The sequence below is a fragment of the Rhineura floridana genome, chromosome 2 (genome assembly GCF_030035675.1).
Source record: "Rhineura floridana isolate rRhiFlo1 chromosome 2, rRhiFlo1.hap2, whole genome shotgun sequence".
NCBI lineage: Eukaryota > Metazoa > Chordata > Lepidosauria > Squamata > Rhineuridae > Rhineura > Rhineura floridana.
The window spans coordinates 55,132,381-55,147,655 of record NC_084481.1 but is presented as its reverse complement, the minus strand read 5'-3'; the positions used below and the strand labels follow the sequence as shown (position 1 = coordinate 55,147,655).

The 15,275-nt window shown below is 42.3% G+C and overlaps 1 protein-coding gene across 11 annotated transcripts in view; it reads right to left on the bottom strand.

Moving 5' to 3' along the window:
* Positions 1–15,275, bottom strand: part of ACVR1 (activin A receptor type 1) — a 210,253-nt gene that overhangs the window by 11,295 nt on the left and 183,683 nt on the right. For all 11 annotated transcript variants that reach the window (XM_061608735.1, XM_061608734.1, XM_061608736.1 and 8 more), the window contains 5 exons: positions 13,718–13,981; positions 12,017–12,234; positions 7,132–7,231; positions 3,833–3,979; positions 2,469–2,744 (listed from right to left, as the gene is read on the bottom strand). In XM_061608735.1, the coding sequence (XP_061464719.1) occupies positions 2,469–2,744; positions 3,833–3,979; positions 7,132–7,231; positions 12,017–12,234; positions 13,718–13,981 (1,005 nt within the window). The remainder of the gene's footprint in view (positions 1–2,468; positions 2,745–3,832; positions 3,980–7,131; positions 7,232–12,016; positions 12,235–13,717; positions 13,982–15,275) is intronic.

The following is a 15,275-nucleotide window of genomic DNA, read 5'->3' as shown; positions in this document are numbered from 1 at the left end:
TGAGAATATATAAGGAAACCAACAACATCTTCCAAAAATAAATCCTAAGCACGGATGGGCACCAGAGAATAAACATCCTCAATAAAATAAATACAGTATGCAAACTACTCTACATGATTTGTATGTTGAGCTCCAAGCATTAAATGGCTTAATAATGAGATATATTACACTACAGTCCTTAAATAGTACCACTTTTAACTAAAGTAAACTAGCAACCACGGAAAAACGAACAGGTGCACAAGACAGTTTATAGCAAAGCGGAGCTCAGACAAATAGACCTTTCATGAGCCCATTAGTGAAATAAATATTGCTGGGCAACATGGACCACTTAAAGTGAAAACATGTTTACTTCAAATCTCAAATATGCCAGCTAAATCTTCATAGAGGGGAAGAATTGTACGTAATGACTAAGCAGTCCCATATAAGTTTCAAAAGAAGTGCTAAATCCATGCTTCATACACTATGTATCTGCAGATACATTTTCAGAAAGATACAATCCAGTACAGAACAGAGTGATCCAATCGACAGGCTATAGACGGGGCAATGACCCTGTAGCTCTCACAACATTCTGTACCTGGCAAAGCAGGCAGATAATAAACTCTTCTCTGAACTCAACACTTTGTGGCCAGTCTTTCTGGCAAGCATGTCACAATTCAAAAGAGCAAAATATCCGTAGTGGGGGTGTAACCTACTCCCAACCTACCACAGAAAGTACTTTGCCACTTTAGAGGGTAATTGTCCTTTTAAGTGTTGACACCAGTGACAAGCAACCTGTGGCCTTCCAGATTTTGATGGACTCCCATCAGCCCCAGCCAGACCAGCCAAAGCCAGGGATGATAGTCCAGCAATTTCTGAAGGGCCTCAGATTACCCATCCCTAGGTTACACTATTTCTTGCTTTCCAATTCATTGTCTATTTAAACATTTCTCTCTTGCCTGTTCTCACAAAGTGGTATACAAAACTATAGTCATTAAACACAAAAAAGTTAATGATTTGAGATCTACAACAGAATTTCCCAACCTTTGGGTTCTCAGATGTTGCTGGACTATAATTCCAATCATTGCTGACCATTGGCCATGCTAGCTGGGGCTGATGGGAATTGTAGTCTAATAACATCTGGGGACCCAAAGGTTGGGAAAGGCTGATCTACAATTACACACAGCCTCTCTTTGAACCTTCATATATAGTTGTCCTTAGCTGCTCATGGGATTGATTACCCAATGGGAACAGAGGTGGGGTCAAATGGAAGGGAGGTGTCACGCTGATGATGCAGACAGAGCTAAGGGATGTGCACAGCTGGAGGCTGCCTGTCCCAAGACAGTCCCAAACAGAGAAAGCAAAAGCAGACAGAGGGGTAGGGTTGAGGAAAGTGGGGCCAGAAAGGAGGGGGAGGGGAGATGGAGAAAGGACTATGAGGAAGGGAAGCAGAGGAGTGGAGACGAAGAAAGAAGCTGGGAGGTAGAAAGACATACCCGCAAGTTTTATATGTTACAATTTTTAAAAACAAACCAAAAGGTGAGATTACAGAGTGCAAATAATCTATCAGGGAAATTTTTCACGGTCATAATGTCCACAGGCTTATTCATTGTCTTAAAAGTGTCTGTCCAGAACAACATCTAAGGTTGTGGTGGTCTAGGAACACAGGGACTGAAATTCAGATGGGAGATAGAAGGGATTCCATGCTATATTTGATAGCACCGGTCTGCAGTGCCTATGCTGCCACTACCCCAAACCCCATGACAGTGGGGTGGTTTTGCTCATCATTTACTGATATTTTAAATTCTGTTTTTAATTTGTGGATAATTTATGGAAATCCGATGAGTCAGGGAACAGGCAGCAGTGCCGCCATGGGAGGGCAAAGCAGGAATGCAAGCTTGACAATCCGAGAGCCAGATTCAGTGGTCCCCCCTGCTTTTGCCTAGAAGCACCACAAAACCCTCATGCCTGTATCACAGTCTTGACCAATTTACACCTTAATTTCAGTAGCAGACAGTGTTGCAAAGGAAACAGACCCAAAGGAAACTGTAATCACAGTTGGATCCTTACACCAGAGCAGCACCCGGCCTCTAAGATGAATCCGAGGACCACCAAGTTAAGGTGATGACAGCTGTAACAGCTATTCCAGTTGCTATCTTAAATGAAAAAGGCCTTCATTTATTACTCCACTTTAGGACCTTCCCCTTCCAATTTTGGGTTAGTCTGACACATATTTCTCTAAAACCACAAGTAGTGGACATTTTTTACAGAGCTGTACAAATAACTTTAGAAAACAGTACATAAGATTTAGCAGACAGGAGTAAGGCTTAAAAATTATAAGCGCCCTCTAGAGGATGCTGACAACCTCCCCCCCCTTCAAATCAACTCCTAACTCACTCCAGAAAAAGAAAGGTCCTCAAGAATTGTGTTAGGTTACTTGAGGACTGCATATTTAAAATGCAGCGGAGGGGGGGGATAGGAAACCCACTTACCTAGGTCTGCTATGCAACACTGTCCATTCTTCTTAACCAGGATATTTTTACTCTTCAAGTCTCGGTGAGCAATGGCAGGTTTTCCTTGGGTACCAAATATTTCTATGTGCAAATGTGCAAGGCCGCTAGCTATAGACAAGACTATCCGTAGGCAGCTCACTGTGTCCAGTGTAGTAAGCTGTAGATAATCATACAAAGAACCCATCTCATGGTAGTGCGTTATTAGCCACAACTGAGTGCTGGAATTCCGAGAGGTCATGTCTGAGGCAATAAAGCCTGAAAGGAGAAAGGAAACAAATCTAAGGAAGGATCAGGTGACCTACCAGATGCTTCCTTCTCCCACTATCTAAACTTTCTATGGAATAAAGCCAGGCAAGATACAGGCTGCAGCTATTTTCCTCGGTGCCTATTTTTAAATACTAGCTTTTTTTTATCCCCAGTCTCAAAGGGCTAGAAGGAGAAGCTCTCCTCCATTCCCTATAAAGGACAAAGAACATACAAATTCATCACGGTGAACACTCTGAATCCAGGCTTACAAGGTCTCTTCTAAAGAACCCCACAGCAGTAGGGAACTTCAGGGAACATATGGCTCTCCAGGCCTCTCTATCGGGCTCTTGGGGCTCTCCCCAGGCTATAGCTCCTCCCAAGGCCAGTCCTCTCCAGAGCCTTGTCCAGTGCCCTCCTCAGTGCTGTCACCTAGCTGAACATGTCCTTACACTGTGATACTTTTTGCTTGCCTGGATGCATTTGCCTGTGAGAGAATATGGCTGGCAGGTGAAAAAGGTTCTGCATCCTTGATTAACTTGCATAAAGCAAGTAGAGCCTGCTTTTAGTCTACTAATAAATGCTTCATCATATTTGCAATGTAAATACTTGCTTATTTATGGAAGTAAACACTTGCTTACACACACACACACACACACACACACAGAGAGAGAGAGAGAGAGAGAATTACACAGAGATATTTAAAACATTTACATCATGGCACATGCATGGTTCAAGTGCGATTGTGCTCACGGGTATGGTATTTCTAATAGAAAATTGGACGTGTGTGGATATGTTACTACGGCAATCAAGTTTTTCTTGATTAAAATGGATAAAAACAAACTTGGTTAAAGAGACAAAGAAAGTCTTGCACCTCAGCAGGGGCGGGGAACCTGTGGCCCTTCCAATGTTGCTGAACTACAACTCCCAACATCCCTGGCCATTGGGTATGCTTGCTGGGGCTGATGGGAACTGTAATATAGCAACATCTGGAGGGCCAAAGGTTCCCCACACCTGTGCTACAGTGTTCAGTAGCACCTAAGTCTTTTTAATCCTCCCCCACCTATGTATGTACAAAAGGTCTAAGAAAGTATTCTTACCTAAAATGTTTTCATGCCTCAGCAACACAGTATTGTATAATTCTGTTTCCCTGAACCAGGACTTTTCATCTCTGGAAGAAAATATCTTTACAGCAACATTTTCTCCTTGCCACTGTCCTCTCCAGACCTCTCCGTATCGACCTTTCCCTAGAAAAATCAAACAGATACAAGGGATTTATGCAGTAATCTTCATTAAGCAAGAAGTAGGATGCTCCCCATCTAGACCAGAGCAGATGCGAAAATAAATCAACATTTACTCATAGTTCTGCCTGGTGGGCACTAGAAAAAGAGCCTCTGCCATATTGGCTCCTACTCTATTCCCTTCCAAGAGCTATACATCTCTGGCTCTTTCAGTTCAAAGTTTTAAATGACATTTTTAAATACCTGCTTTCCTTGGCTTTCAAATCAAAGGTTTCAGTGTATAGAGCCTGCCTGGGGATTTTATTGTTGTCTACTGTACAAGGTGGATTTAAACTGGCTGTATAATTGTGATTTCATGTTTGTCTACCAAAACTGTATGTTTGTTACTAATATAAGCTGCTTTGGGAAAGCTACAGTCTTGAAAGCTATCATAGAAATATCAGAAATAAATAGGAACAGCTGCCTTATACCGAGCCAAGTCAGACTACTGGTCCATCTAGCTCAATAATATCTACACTGACTGGCAGCAGCTCTCCAGGGTTTCAAAGTGGAGTCTCTCCTAGCCGTAGCCAGAGATGCCAGGAATTGAATCTGGGACCTTCTGCATGCAAAGCAAGTGCTCTATCATTGAGCTATGACCTTCAGCTGCATTTTCCATTTTAGTTTTTAGTTTTAGTAAGCAGGCATCAGCTTGGAGCACTGGAAACATTGAGATCACGGTTGTTCACTCCCAGCACCAGTTACTCCACCCCCAGCCACTGAACTCTGTAGCTCCTTCAAAGTGATGGTTGGCCTCTCTGTGGCTTCTCTTACAAGTCTCCTCCTTCTTCAAGCGCTGAGTTTTGAGGGATGGCCTTTACTTGGGAGAGCCTGGGTGGTGTGATGCAGCTTCCACTTCCTGATTATTGATCCAACTGTGCTCACTGGGATATCCAAACACTTGGATATTATTTTGTACCCTTTCCCTAATCTATGCATTTGTATTACATTCTCTCTCACTTCTGTAAAATGCGCTTTTTCTTCAGATCCACAGCCTGACCAATGATCCTTCAACAGTGGGTTTTTTATCCTGACAGTGTGACAGCAACTTTAATGGTTCACAGGTGGAGGCCAATGGTAAGGTAATTGTGTCCTCGATAGGGCAATTTCTTTCATCTGTGTAAACTGGGAGCTTCCACAGCACAGAGGTTGAATACTTAATCAAGCAACATGTTTCAGTTTTTTTATGTTTCTTACAAACATTTCCCAACATAAAACCAATGTCACCTTACAATAATTGATTTTGCGTTTCAGTGTTTCAAAATAAAATCATGCATAACAAAATTACAATGTACCATTTGTAATTCAGTAATATGAGAGCATTGGTCAGGGTCTGATTACTTTTGCAAGGCACTGTATATTTCAAGCAGTATCATACCACTTTAAATGGTCATGGCTTCCCCCAAAGAATCCTGGGAACTGTAGTTTGTTAAGGATGCTGAGAGTTGTTAGAAGTTCCCTCCTCCCCCCCCCGAGTTTCAATTCTAGAGTGATTTAACAATCGATCATTCTTCCCAGGAATTTTTAAGACAAGCCATGACTGTTAAAAGGAGTATGATACTGCTTTAAATATGTAGTGTAACTGGGGCCTTAAACACAAAAATAGTGGTGCCTATTTGCCATGTCAAAAAAAAAAATCAATTATGTCTAGCAAATGTGGGTAACACTGTACAAGGGAGTAGTACATGCACTGCATGCTAGGACCCTCAGTTCAACCTGAACAGCCCAATTCAAGTTTAATTCAGTGCAATGCCACCTGCTCTCTTTGGCAGCCACATATGACACAAGTTGGTCTCTCATTTCTTTATCCCATTTTTGGCACATGTTAATCAGCGACAGGTGTAATCCAGGGTAACTGGACACATGACACCTTTGAGGCTTTTGGTGATACATAGAAGGGACTTCCTGTCCAGAGATTCCACTTGCAATTCAATACAGGCTAACCATTTAACCAACTAGACTCTCTTTAAAAGAGACACTGCCTATCTTACTTGAAGACCCAGCTCCAAAACTCACACAAATGCAGTGGTGATTGTTATAAGGATAACAGATAATCATAAAAAGGTGAACACAACTAAAGATTGGCTGAGAACATTTAAGGATTATAGACATCTGACAACATATGGATTAATGAAAGCTTAAACTAGATTTAAATAGCTGCTTTATCTAATTGATGATATATTTTAGCCTGTAGTGTTTATTTTATCATTTAGTTGGTTGCTGTCATTTGGTATACTGTACCCTGCCCAGGTATCTGTACTGGGGAAGCACGGATTATACACATTTAAAAAAAAAGAAACCACAAAAATACACTGATAGTTCAACTGTACAATTTGCACAGGCTATATTTTTCATGGACTATTTAGTGGACAGATCAGTAAATTATCACTAGATTATCAAACAAATAATAAAATTAAAATAACACAATTGTTATTTCTAGTTAAAAACAAACTAAGCACATGATTTCAGAACTGCTCATCAGACTCAGAGAGAGCAAATTCCATATAGCTGAACACTGTGGAAGAGATGTAGGTGTAGGAAACACATATTGCCCCTCCCATGCGATCTGCCATATAAAAATATTACTAGAACGGCATCTGTCCTGTTTCTGTGTGATCTAGTTTTTAAAAAGATGTAATGACACCATGTTTTTCATTCATCTCCTATGTGGAAGCCCTTCAAACTATTGATCACTTTCCAATACAAATTTGTGTCTGTGTGTTTTACTATGATTTGGCTGCCTAACTTACACACTCCCAGAGTGGTTTAACAATCAATTTATCTTCTGGCACTGTGAGGGGAAGATGGCTCTCCTCTCAGCACCCTTCACAAACTACACTTCCCAGGATTCTGTGGGGGAAGCCATGACTGTTTAAAGTGGTATAACAGTTACTTTAAATGTATGGTGCAGATGCCTTAGTCTCAGCTCTTTTATATTCGTTCAGCATTTCCCACAGTCTCATTACTTAACTGTTTTACAATGCAACTCTATATATCAGAAGTAAGCCTTTTTGAGTTTAATGGGACTTGCTTCCCGATAAATTGCACCCTTATTCATGTAACATGCGCACAGAAGAATCCTCAAGTACTGTCCCCAGCAGAATAAGAAGGTTACTAACCTACACATTCCAGCAGCGTAATCTGCCGAGCCACTGTTCTTTGTACCAGGAAAGGAAGACCAGAGCCACTCCCCGATGTACAGGAATGGTCCAACAAATCCTGTGTAGAAATAATACCAAATATTTGGTACTAGAATTCAAATGAAGCAGGACATTCTATCACCTGTCTCTCTTCAATTTATTTAAGATATTTTTCTTGCATTTATACCCCACTTTTCTTCCATCACGGTATCTAAGGTGGCATATGAGTGGTTCCCGGTTGGTGTCCCATCCAGACACTGACCTGACCTGCTTAGCTTCCATACTTTGGGAGCCCATCTCCTAACAGAGGAGGCTGGAAATTACCAGTAGCATTTGCTGCTAGAATGAAAAAACAGTCAACACATGGCTTCCATACAGTAAAATAGATACATATTTTAATGGTTATGGTACTGTTAACTAATGATTTCAGATTAGTGCCCCTGACTTTCTATTTACAGTAGTCTTATTATTACGCAGGCTGCATTTCTACCTCTCCCGTTGCCTCCAATACTATACTGAATGATAATTTATTAGGGTTGTGTGTGCGTCAAATAACAAGGCCAATCACAGTGATTTGGGGTTCTTCCTTCCAAGTTGCATTGTGATGTTCATACTACACACTGTAAGTTGCATCAGGGCCCCCAAATGCCTCGTGTTGCTCTCTCACTCTATTTTGTATCTTACAGCTCTATGTTTCTCTATATATCTGTGTGAGCCATGGGCTTTGTAAGAAGTAAAGATGTCCAAAATGTATCCTGCAGAGCATTGAGTTCTAGGGGGAGGGGGTTGTTAAAGCACAGCAGTGGAGGATTTTCTACACCACAAAAAGGCAGTCTTCCTGCCAGTGAATGGGAGGCTAATATTTCTAAGCTTTCCAAAACAGTAAGTCACATCACTGCAATTATGGGAAAGTATACCCAGATTGGGTTTTTTAAAAAAATATAGTCATGCATCAGTCAAACTGGAATCCTATTTATTCCAGGTTACTTAAACATATGTACAGCTGTACATGCATTAAATGGAATGCATTCTAGCAGAAGCCCTTTTCAGCCATTACAATGCTGAATTTAAGCCACACATCATCTTCATTCACCAACTCATGGAGGTCAGCTATCTGCAGCAGGGAGCCTTCAGAACACATTTTCTTGGGTTCTAAAATATATGAAGAGCCCACAAGCACAGAAGTTGTCCGCTAAAGACCTTTACAGTTGGAAGGTGATGGAGACACATAGAGTAGGAGCCCGGCTAACACACTCCCCCACACACACTGCTGCCCCCTCATGTTTTCTTTAGCGTATTGTAAATCTTCCATTGCAATGCCTGAAGGCTTTTGTGAATGCTTAACTTGGAGATTACTGAAATGTAACCTCCTCTAACTGTCTATTCAGGTTTTAATGCAGAACATTTACCAACGTGGGAAACCACTCCTAACTCAGCACAATTTTATACAATATAAGCCACGAAAAAACCACAAACAAAATCTGATGTACCTTCTCAGTTGGGAATCTCATACTTTTATAGCTAGCTTATTGGAGCTTATGGAGAGGTGACTTCATAAAAAAAAAGAGAGAAGAGTGATATAAAGTTCAATGAATGCCATCTACCAGAGCAATTCAACTTGCCGGAGGAGGGCGGGAATGAAATTGGCGGAGACAGAGCTGGCAGAAGTGGCTGCCACATCCAGCTGTGGCTTAGAGGCCTCATGGAGGGGAGGAAGCTGGCTCTGCCAGCAGGGCACGGCGGGTGGAAACAAAAGACATGTTTCCTTCCGTTACCCCTTTTCCCGGCTTACTGGCTACCATGATGGAAGGCTGCGGGAGAAAACTGAATGGGACCTGGACACTGGGTAAGACCCCTCCAGCCCCTCCTCTGACATGCCCCTGGAATGCCCCTTTTGCAGGCCTTCCACTGGCTTCCACCAGCTCGCCTTACACTGAGCTGGGCATCTTGGGTGGACCTCCGGCTGAATCAGGATGAAGGACTTACACTCGCATAGCCCAGAGGTCTGCCATATCCAGCTCCCCTCAGCCCAGCGTAACTGCAAGTTCAATTGCGCCCTTAGTTAATAATTATATTTGTTTATATTATTATTATTAACCCTACCCCTGAGTAGAATTCATGTCAGAGTCCCCAAAAGAAGTGTTACTCTTCGATATCAAGCTTTTAATAAGATCTGATAAATAGTTATGTTTTGACTACTTTGTCCTATGCACGCTTACTGGGGAATAAGTCCCATTGAACTCAGTGTAACTTACATCTGAGATTAGGATTGCACTGTAAATGTTCCAGTTGTAAAAGCCGGAGAAGGTTACTGAAATTTAAATGTTCTCTAACTTTCTATTTTTTCTTAAGCAAGGAGTAGAAAACATTTCTTGAAGCTACCCACTGTTAGAATAATAACATTTTAAAAATAGTAACACACATACACATATACACGCACACGCACACACCCACACACTCATATATACACACACACATATATATACATATATACACATATACATACTCACACACACACACACACACACACATACTCACACACACACACACACACACACACACACACACACACACACACACACACACACACACATAAAGTTCTGCTATATGTCATGCTTTATGATTCAATTTCAATCATTCTGGTATGACCACAAGGTGGCAGCAAAACAATTTATTTGTTCTGTTTGAGAGCATATACCAAAGGAATTATGAGATCCTACTGATACTACCTTCAAATTATACAAGGCCGGGCCCTTGTGCCACCCCATTATTAACAGATATTCATACTATAAGATTCCACACACACTTCCTGCTTAACTCACTTCTAATAAAAGTACCAGAAGAGATGCAAGACTGAATAAACAACCAAAAGAACCCTCTAAGAGTACATTCCAATCAAGTTCAACTCGGAAACATAAGTATTTCACCATGATTTGAAGTCAGTTCATTAAATACTCGTCTGAGTTTGCTTCTAATCCATGCTCAAGCATCTGTTTCATGGAAATAAAATGTCTCATTCAGGATCCATCTTTACAAGAATACACACATGATGGCTATCCCAGGCCCGTAAACAAAATCAGGGCAATTCTTGCATTAATGTTTCCCCCACCCCCACCCCATTGGAGCATTTTTCCTCCTGGTTTGCTGTAAAGAGAAGTAAAACCACAGTTTGCCCAATACCAACCCACATTAACACTGGAAGTTCACCTGCACACTTACTTTAAAGTTTGTAGCCATTCTAGTTAGGGCAGAGCTGGGGAACCTGTAGTTCTCCAGATGTGGCTGGACCATAACTTCCATTAGCCTCGGGCACTGCCTTTGCTAGGTGGGGCTGGTGGAGCCCAATATCATGTGGAGGGTGACAGGTTCCCCATCCTTGACTTACTAGCCACTGACAAGTAAATTCCAATCAATAGGAGGCCTCCAGTCCCTTCTCACTGGAACCCAGCTCTTTGTACCATCCAGCCCAGAGTTTCCCAGCCTCCAAAATCCCCTCGGGTGCCCATTCCCTTTATAAACAGAACTCCTCTTAACAGGTTGTTTGCAAGATAAATTTTCCTTAAGTCCCACTTTTTCCATTGTTTCCTTCAAGCCTCTCTCTTCTTACACACACACCCCCTCTCTCTTAAGGGCTCTGCTTTGTCAGGAAGAAAAGGATTCTGCTGTGTTTGATGGTATGTGCATCTTGGAAGACTACTATGAAAAGCAAAGGAGCGGGGGTGCAAGAGTCCACTTGGAGAAGGGAGAAGTACTGTCACACCAGACATTCATTCCCCTCCACAAAAAAGTTATAGTAATTCCCTAGCCCTCGTTGAAAGCAGGTATAAGCCAGAGAGAGAGAGACACAGGCAGACGTAAAGAGAGAGCTGGTCAGTTGTAACCTGGGGCAGCTCAAGGCAAGTGTCACCCCAAGCAGCCTGGGATCCAGGACTCTTGAATTCCACAATGGTCTTATCTTCTCAGTGCTGCTCAAGGTAATACCGGCAAAGAGCATATGCACCACCCTAGCCGCTCTCACACGCACGCTTCTCACTGCTGCCATGATCACAAATGAATAAAGAGAGGAGGAAAAAAATGTAGTCCCTGAAGTAGACAAATCTTAACACAGATCATCAAAATCTTTTCACTGAGAGCTCAATTCAAATCTCCACTCATTCTCCCTCTGGCTTTACAAACTAGTGGGAAGTTGAATTCAGACCTCACCAATCCAAGGTCAGTATCACATGCACTTCATCAATCTGATGTCCTCACGTCTTACGATCAGACTTCCTCCCTCTGTCACATTTCTTCTGTAGGCATCCAATGAAGCTGAGTGTTAGAAGACTCAGGACAGACAAAAGAAAGTACTTCTTCACACAGCGCATAAGAAAACTACGGCATTTGCTTCTGTAAGATGCAGTCATGGCCACCATGGCTTTAAAAAGATGATTAGACAAATTCATAGAGGACAAACCTATATGGCTACTAGCCACGACCGATATTTTCTGCCTCCACTGCCTCAGGCAGTATGTCTCTGAATGCCACCTGCTGGGAATCAGAAGTGGGGAGAGCATTGTTGCTCTCAGCTCCTGCTTGTGGAATTCCCATAGGCACTGTGATGACAGGATGCTGCACTAGATGGACCTGTGGCCTGATCCAGCAAGACTCTTCTTATGTTGTTATGGGAGCACAGAAATTCCACAGAACATGGTAGTGGTGGGAACAGAATGTTTTGGTTTTTAAGAGAGTGGGCAAACTTATAAAAAGATAGCGGGAAAGGGAGACTAATATTCAATATTTCACAAATAACAATTTTGGCAGCCTGATCAGAAAGTAAAAAAGGGTAATGTTTTTATAGGAATAGCAACAGACAAGATTTACTTACTGCCAGGGTGCTGTCACCAACATTTGATGCTATGAGCCCCTCAATGGTTCCGTATTCTGCATCCCTTGAATTGAGCCTTTCCATATGGTACTGTTGCACTTTTCGGATGATGAGCACTGCTACTGCAGAAAATATCAGCAGCACCATAATTGGCGCTACTATAAAAATGATAAGTGTTTCCGTGGTATAACCCATGGCTTCCCCTTGAAGTGGGTGTCCTTCACAAGAGAAACAAAAATAGAAAGTTAGTCAAAGCTTAATACGGGGAACTTTGAGAAAAGTCCACTGAAGAGAGAGATCCAAGGGCAGTCAATACACACTTGTGCATATTTACTGTAAATCCGAAAAAACAACTGAAATGCAGTATTGAGCTGGCTCAGAATGACTCAGTGTGATAAACAGGGCTGGGAAGAAAAACGCCTAGGTACCTGGCCATCATGAAATGAAAAGCTAGAACCTAGAAGTGTGAAATATTTTTTTCTAGCTCTGGTGTTAACTCCAATATCCAGCAGTCCAATAGGCCAAATGGGAGCCAGAGTGCTGTAGCGGTTAGCATGTTGAATTGGGGCCTGGGGTCAAATCCCTGTTTGGTCATGAAACTCACTGAGTGACCTTGGGCCAGTCACTGTCTCTCAGCCTAACCTACCTCATAAAACTAGGAGGGAAATAACTGTTTTTGTATGCTACCTTGAGCTCCTTGGGATGTAAGTGTAATAATAAATAAAAATAAACCTAGCAGGAGCCCTGAAGTTTGCATGACCAGCTCTTCCTCGGGTACTCACATGCTGTGCTCTGACAGAAAACAATCCTTTACCTTCCTTCTTGTTTTTAATTATCTATTTATTTTCTTACATTTACATCCCACCTTTCTTCTGTCATAGAAGTCCACGTAGTTCCCAGGCGTCACCCATTCAGGCATTGACCAAGTCCAACCTGCTTAGCTTCAGCAAGGTGGTGGCCTCATGTACCTACAGACCATGCCCTGGGACCAAGCTTCTCTCCAACAACTAGACCCTGACGGTCCGACTTTTGAGTGCCTCACCTACTACATGACTGCCTCTTCTTACACATGTACCTCCTCTGGTTTGTTATTCCCTCCATTAACAGGTCTGACCACTCCCATCTTCAGATGCCAGATTGTTCTCCAATGATGCTGTTTAACTGTTTCCTGCAGTAGGAAGGAAGCCTTTTGTATCTGTGGCACCTCTCTACATGTGTTAAATCCCTCATTTTCCAGGGTGCTAAAAATGTGTGTGGAGCTTCCACAAGTACAAGAGCTTCCTGCTTCAGACAGTCACCCTCTAACTCAGGGGGAGATATCTAGCACACTCACCCCCTGCTACCCCCCTCACATGTTCACTTTCTCCTATTTGGAGTACCTGAAGACTGTTGCCTTAGTCCAGCACTAACTATGGGCCTGACGCTGTAGTTGGGATTCTGGAGCCACGTGTCCTTCCCACACATGGATTACAGTCCTAATTTTTCAAATCACTGCTGTTGGTCAATATGCTAAAACAGCTTGCTCACACACCACCAACCTTTCCTCCTTTTGCTTTCACATACTTCATTTCCAGAGGTCGTATCATGATTCAAGGCCACAGATTTCCACACAGTCCCCACATCTTAGATCTGGCAAATAATATGAAAACCCTGGCAAATAATATGAAGATTGGTTTAGAAACCATAGAATAAAACTTTCACCTTTCGTTGGCAGCTGTGCTGTGATGTTCATGTTACATAGGTTTCCCTGACAGCATTCAACCGCTTGATCAGGTGATGGAGGCGTTTTACAAGTCATTTTCCCCTGTTCGTAGACTTGGAAGCAACCCTTCTGATACACTTTAGCGCCATTATTGATGCTCAAAGAGGCAAAGCACTGGTGGCCTCTGCAACGGACACCATTCACACACGACGTCCCTTCACACACACAGTCATAGTTTATCAAAGTAGGTTTATGCTCTTCATCTGCATGGGGTGGGGGAAGAAGGAAAAGAAACACCATTTCATTAGGCCAGTTACACACTAACAAATACATTCTGGATTTTAAAAGAAGCAATAAATTTGGTTCAGTGACTCTGCCCACATTTTGTTCATCTTCCTCCCTCTGAGAGGAGCAGAATGAGAAGAAACTGCAAACTCATCAACGCGCTTACAAGGAGGATCAGTGTTTTCTGATGAGCTTACATTTTGAGTGTGCAAACTAAGCATTTGGGATTGGGAGTGTCCCTCTACATTCGGTGTTATTTCTACACAGACTTCTATCAAAAGTGAATGGACTTCAAATAGCAGAATTGTCACAAAGGCTTGATTTCCAAAACTTGCAGGTACATCAACCACTTTTAGAAAACTACAGAAGTTGGGAAGTGCACTCTGTAAAGTCTCAAGCAAAACAAGAAGGCCTCATCTCTCTGAAAGGCCCTCACCAGGAAAAATTGTATGGTCACACTCTTTAGAACAGAGTAGAGAATCTTTTTGGCTCCACAGGCTAGAACCTTATCAAGATCAGCTTCATGGGCCAAATTTGACAGGTGGGTGAAGTAGGCTACTTGTCAATCACTTGACATCACAATGATGCAAGATGTTTATAAGTCCCGAAATTGGGACTTCAATGCACCTTGCAAGGCACTGCTAAAACAGAGGGTTTTTCCTTAGTTTCCATGCAACCCCCTTCTTAAATCAGAAACGGTTTTGCATGGAATTCTGCTAAACTGAGCAAGTTTTAACCTCCACTCATCAGTTAATGAGCAGAGGATTAAATCCTGTTGCTTTAGCTGCACACCACTGTTCCCTGCTGGTAAAAGGCACACAAGCCAACAAAAGATTGACACCACCTTCCAACCATCAAATAATGTCATGAGTGCTATCATGGGATGAGCAGGAAGGCATAGTTGGTGGAAAATGGCCTCACAGGCCAACCTGAACCCCCTGGCAGGCTGAGATTGGAATATTGGCCAGAGGTTCCCCACCCCTTGCTTTAGGGGTTAAGGAAAATCCTAATGTTTTTATTCTGGTCTTCATTCAAGTAATTTTATGGTCATTTTTAAAATAATAGATACTGTTTTTACTGCTATTTTAATAATAATAATAATAATATTAAATTTATTAGTCGCCCATCTGGCTGGATGTCCAGCCACTCTGGGCGACATACAAGATAAAAACAATACATTAAAACGTTAACATTTAAAACCATAACAATAAAAACCTAACCCACCCCAAAAGCCTGCCTGAGGAGCCAGGTCTTCAAGGCCTGGCGGAAGCT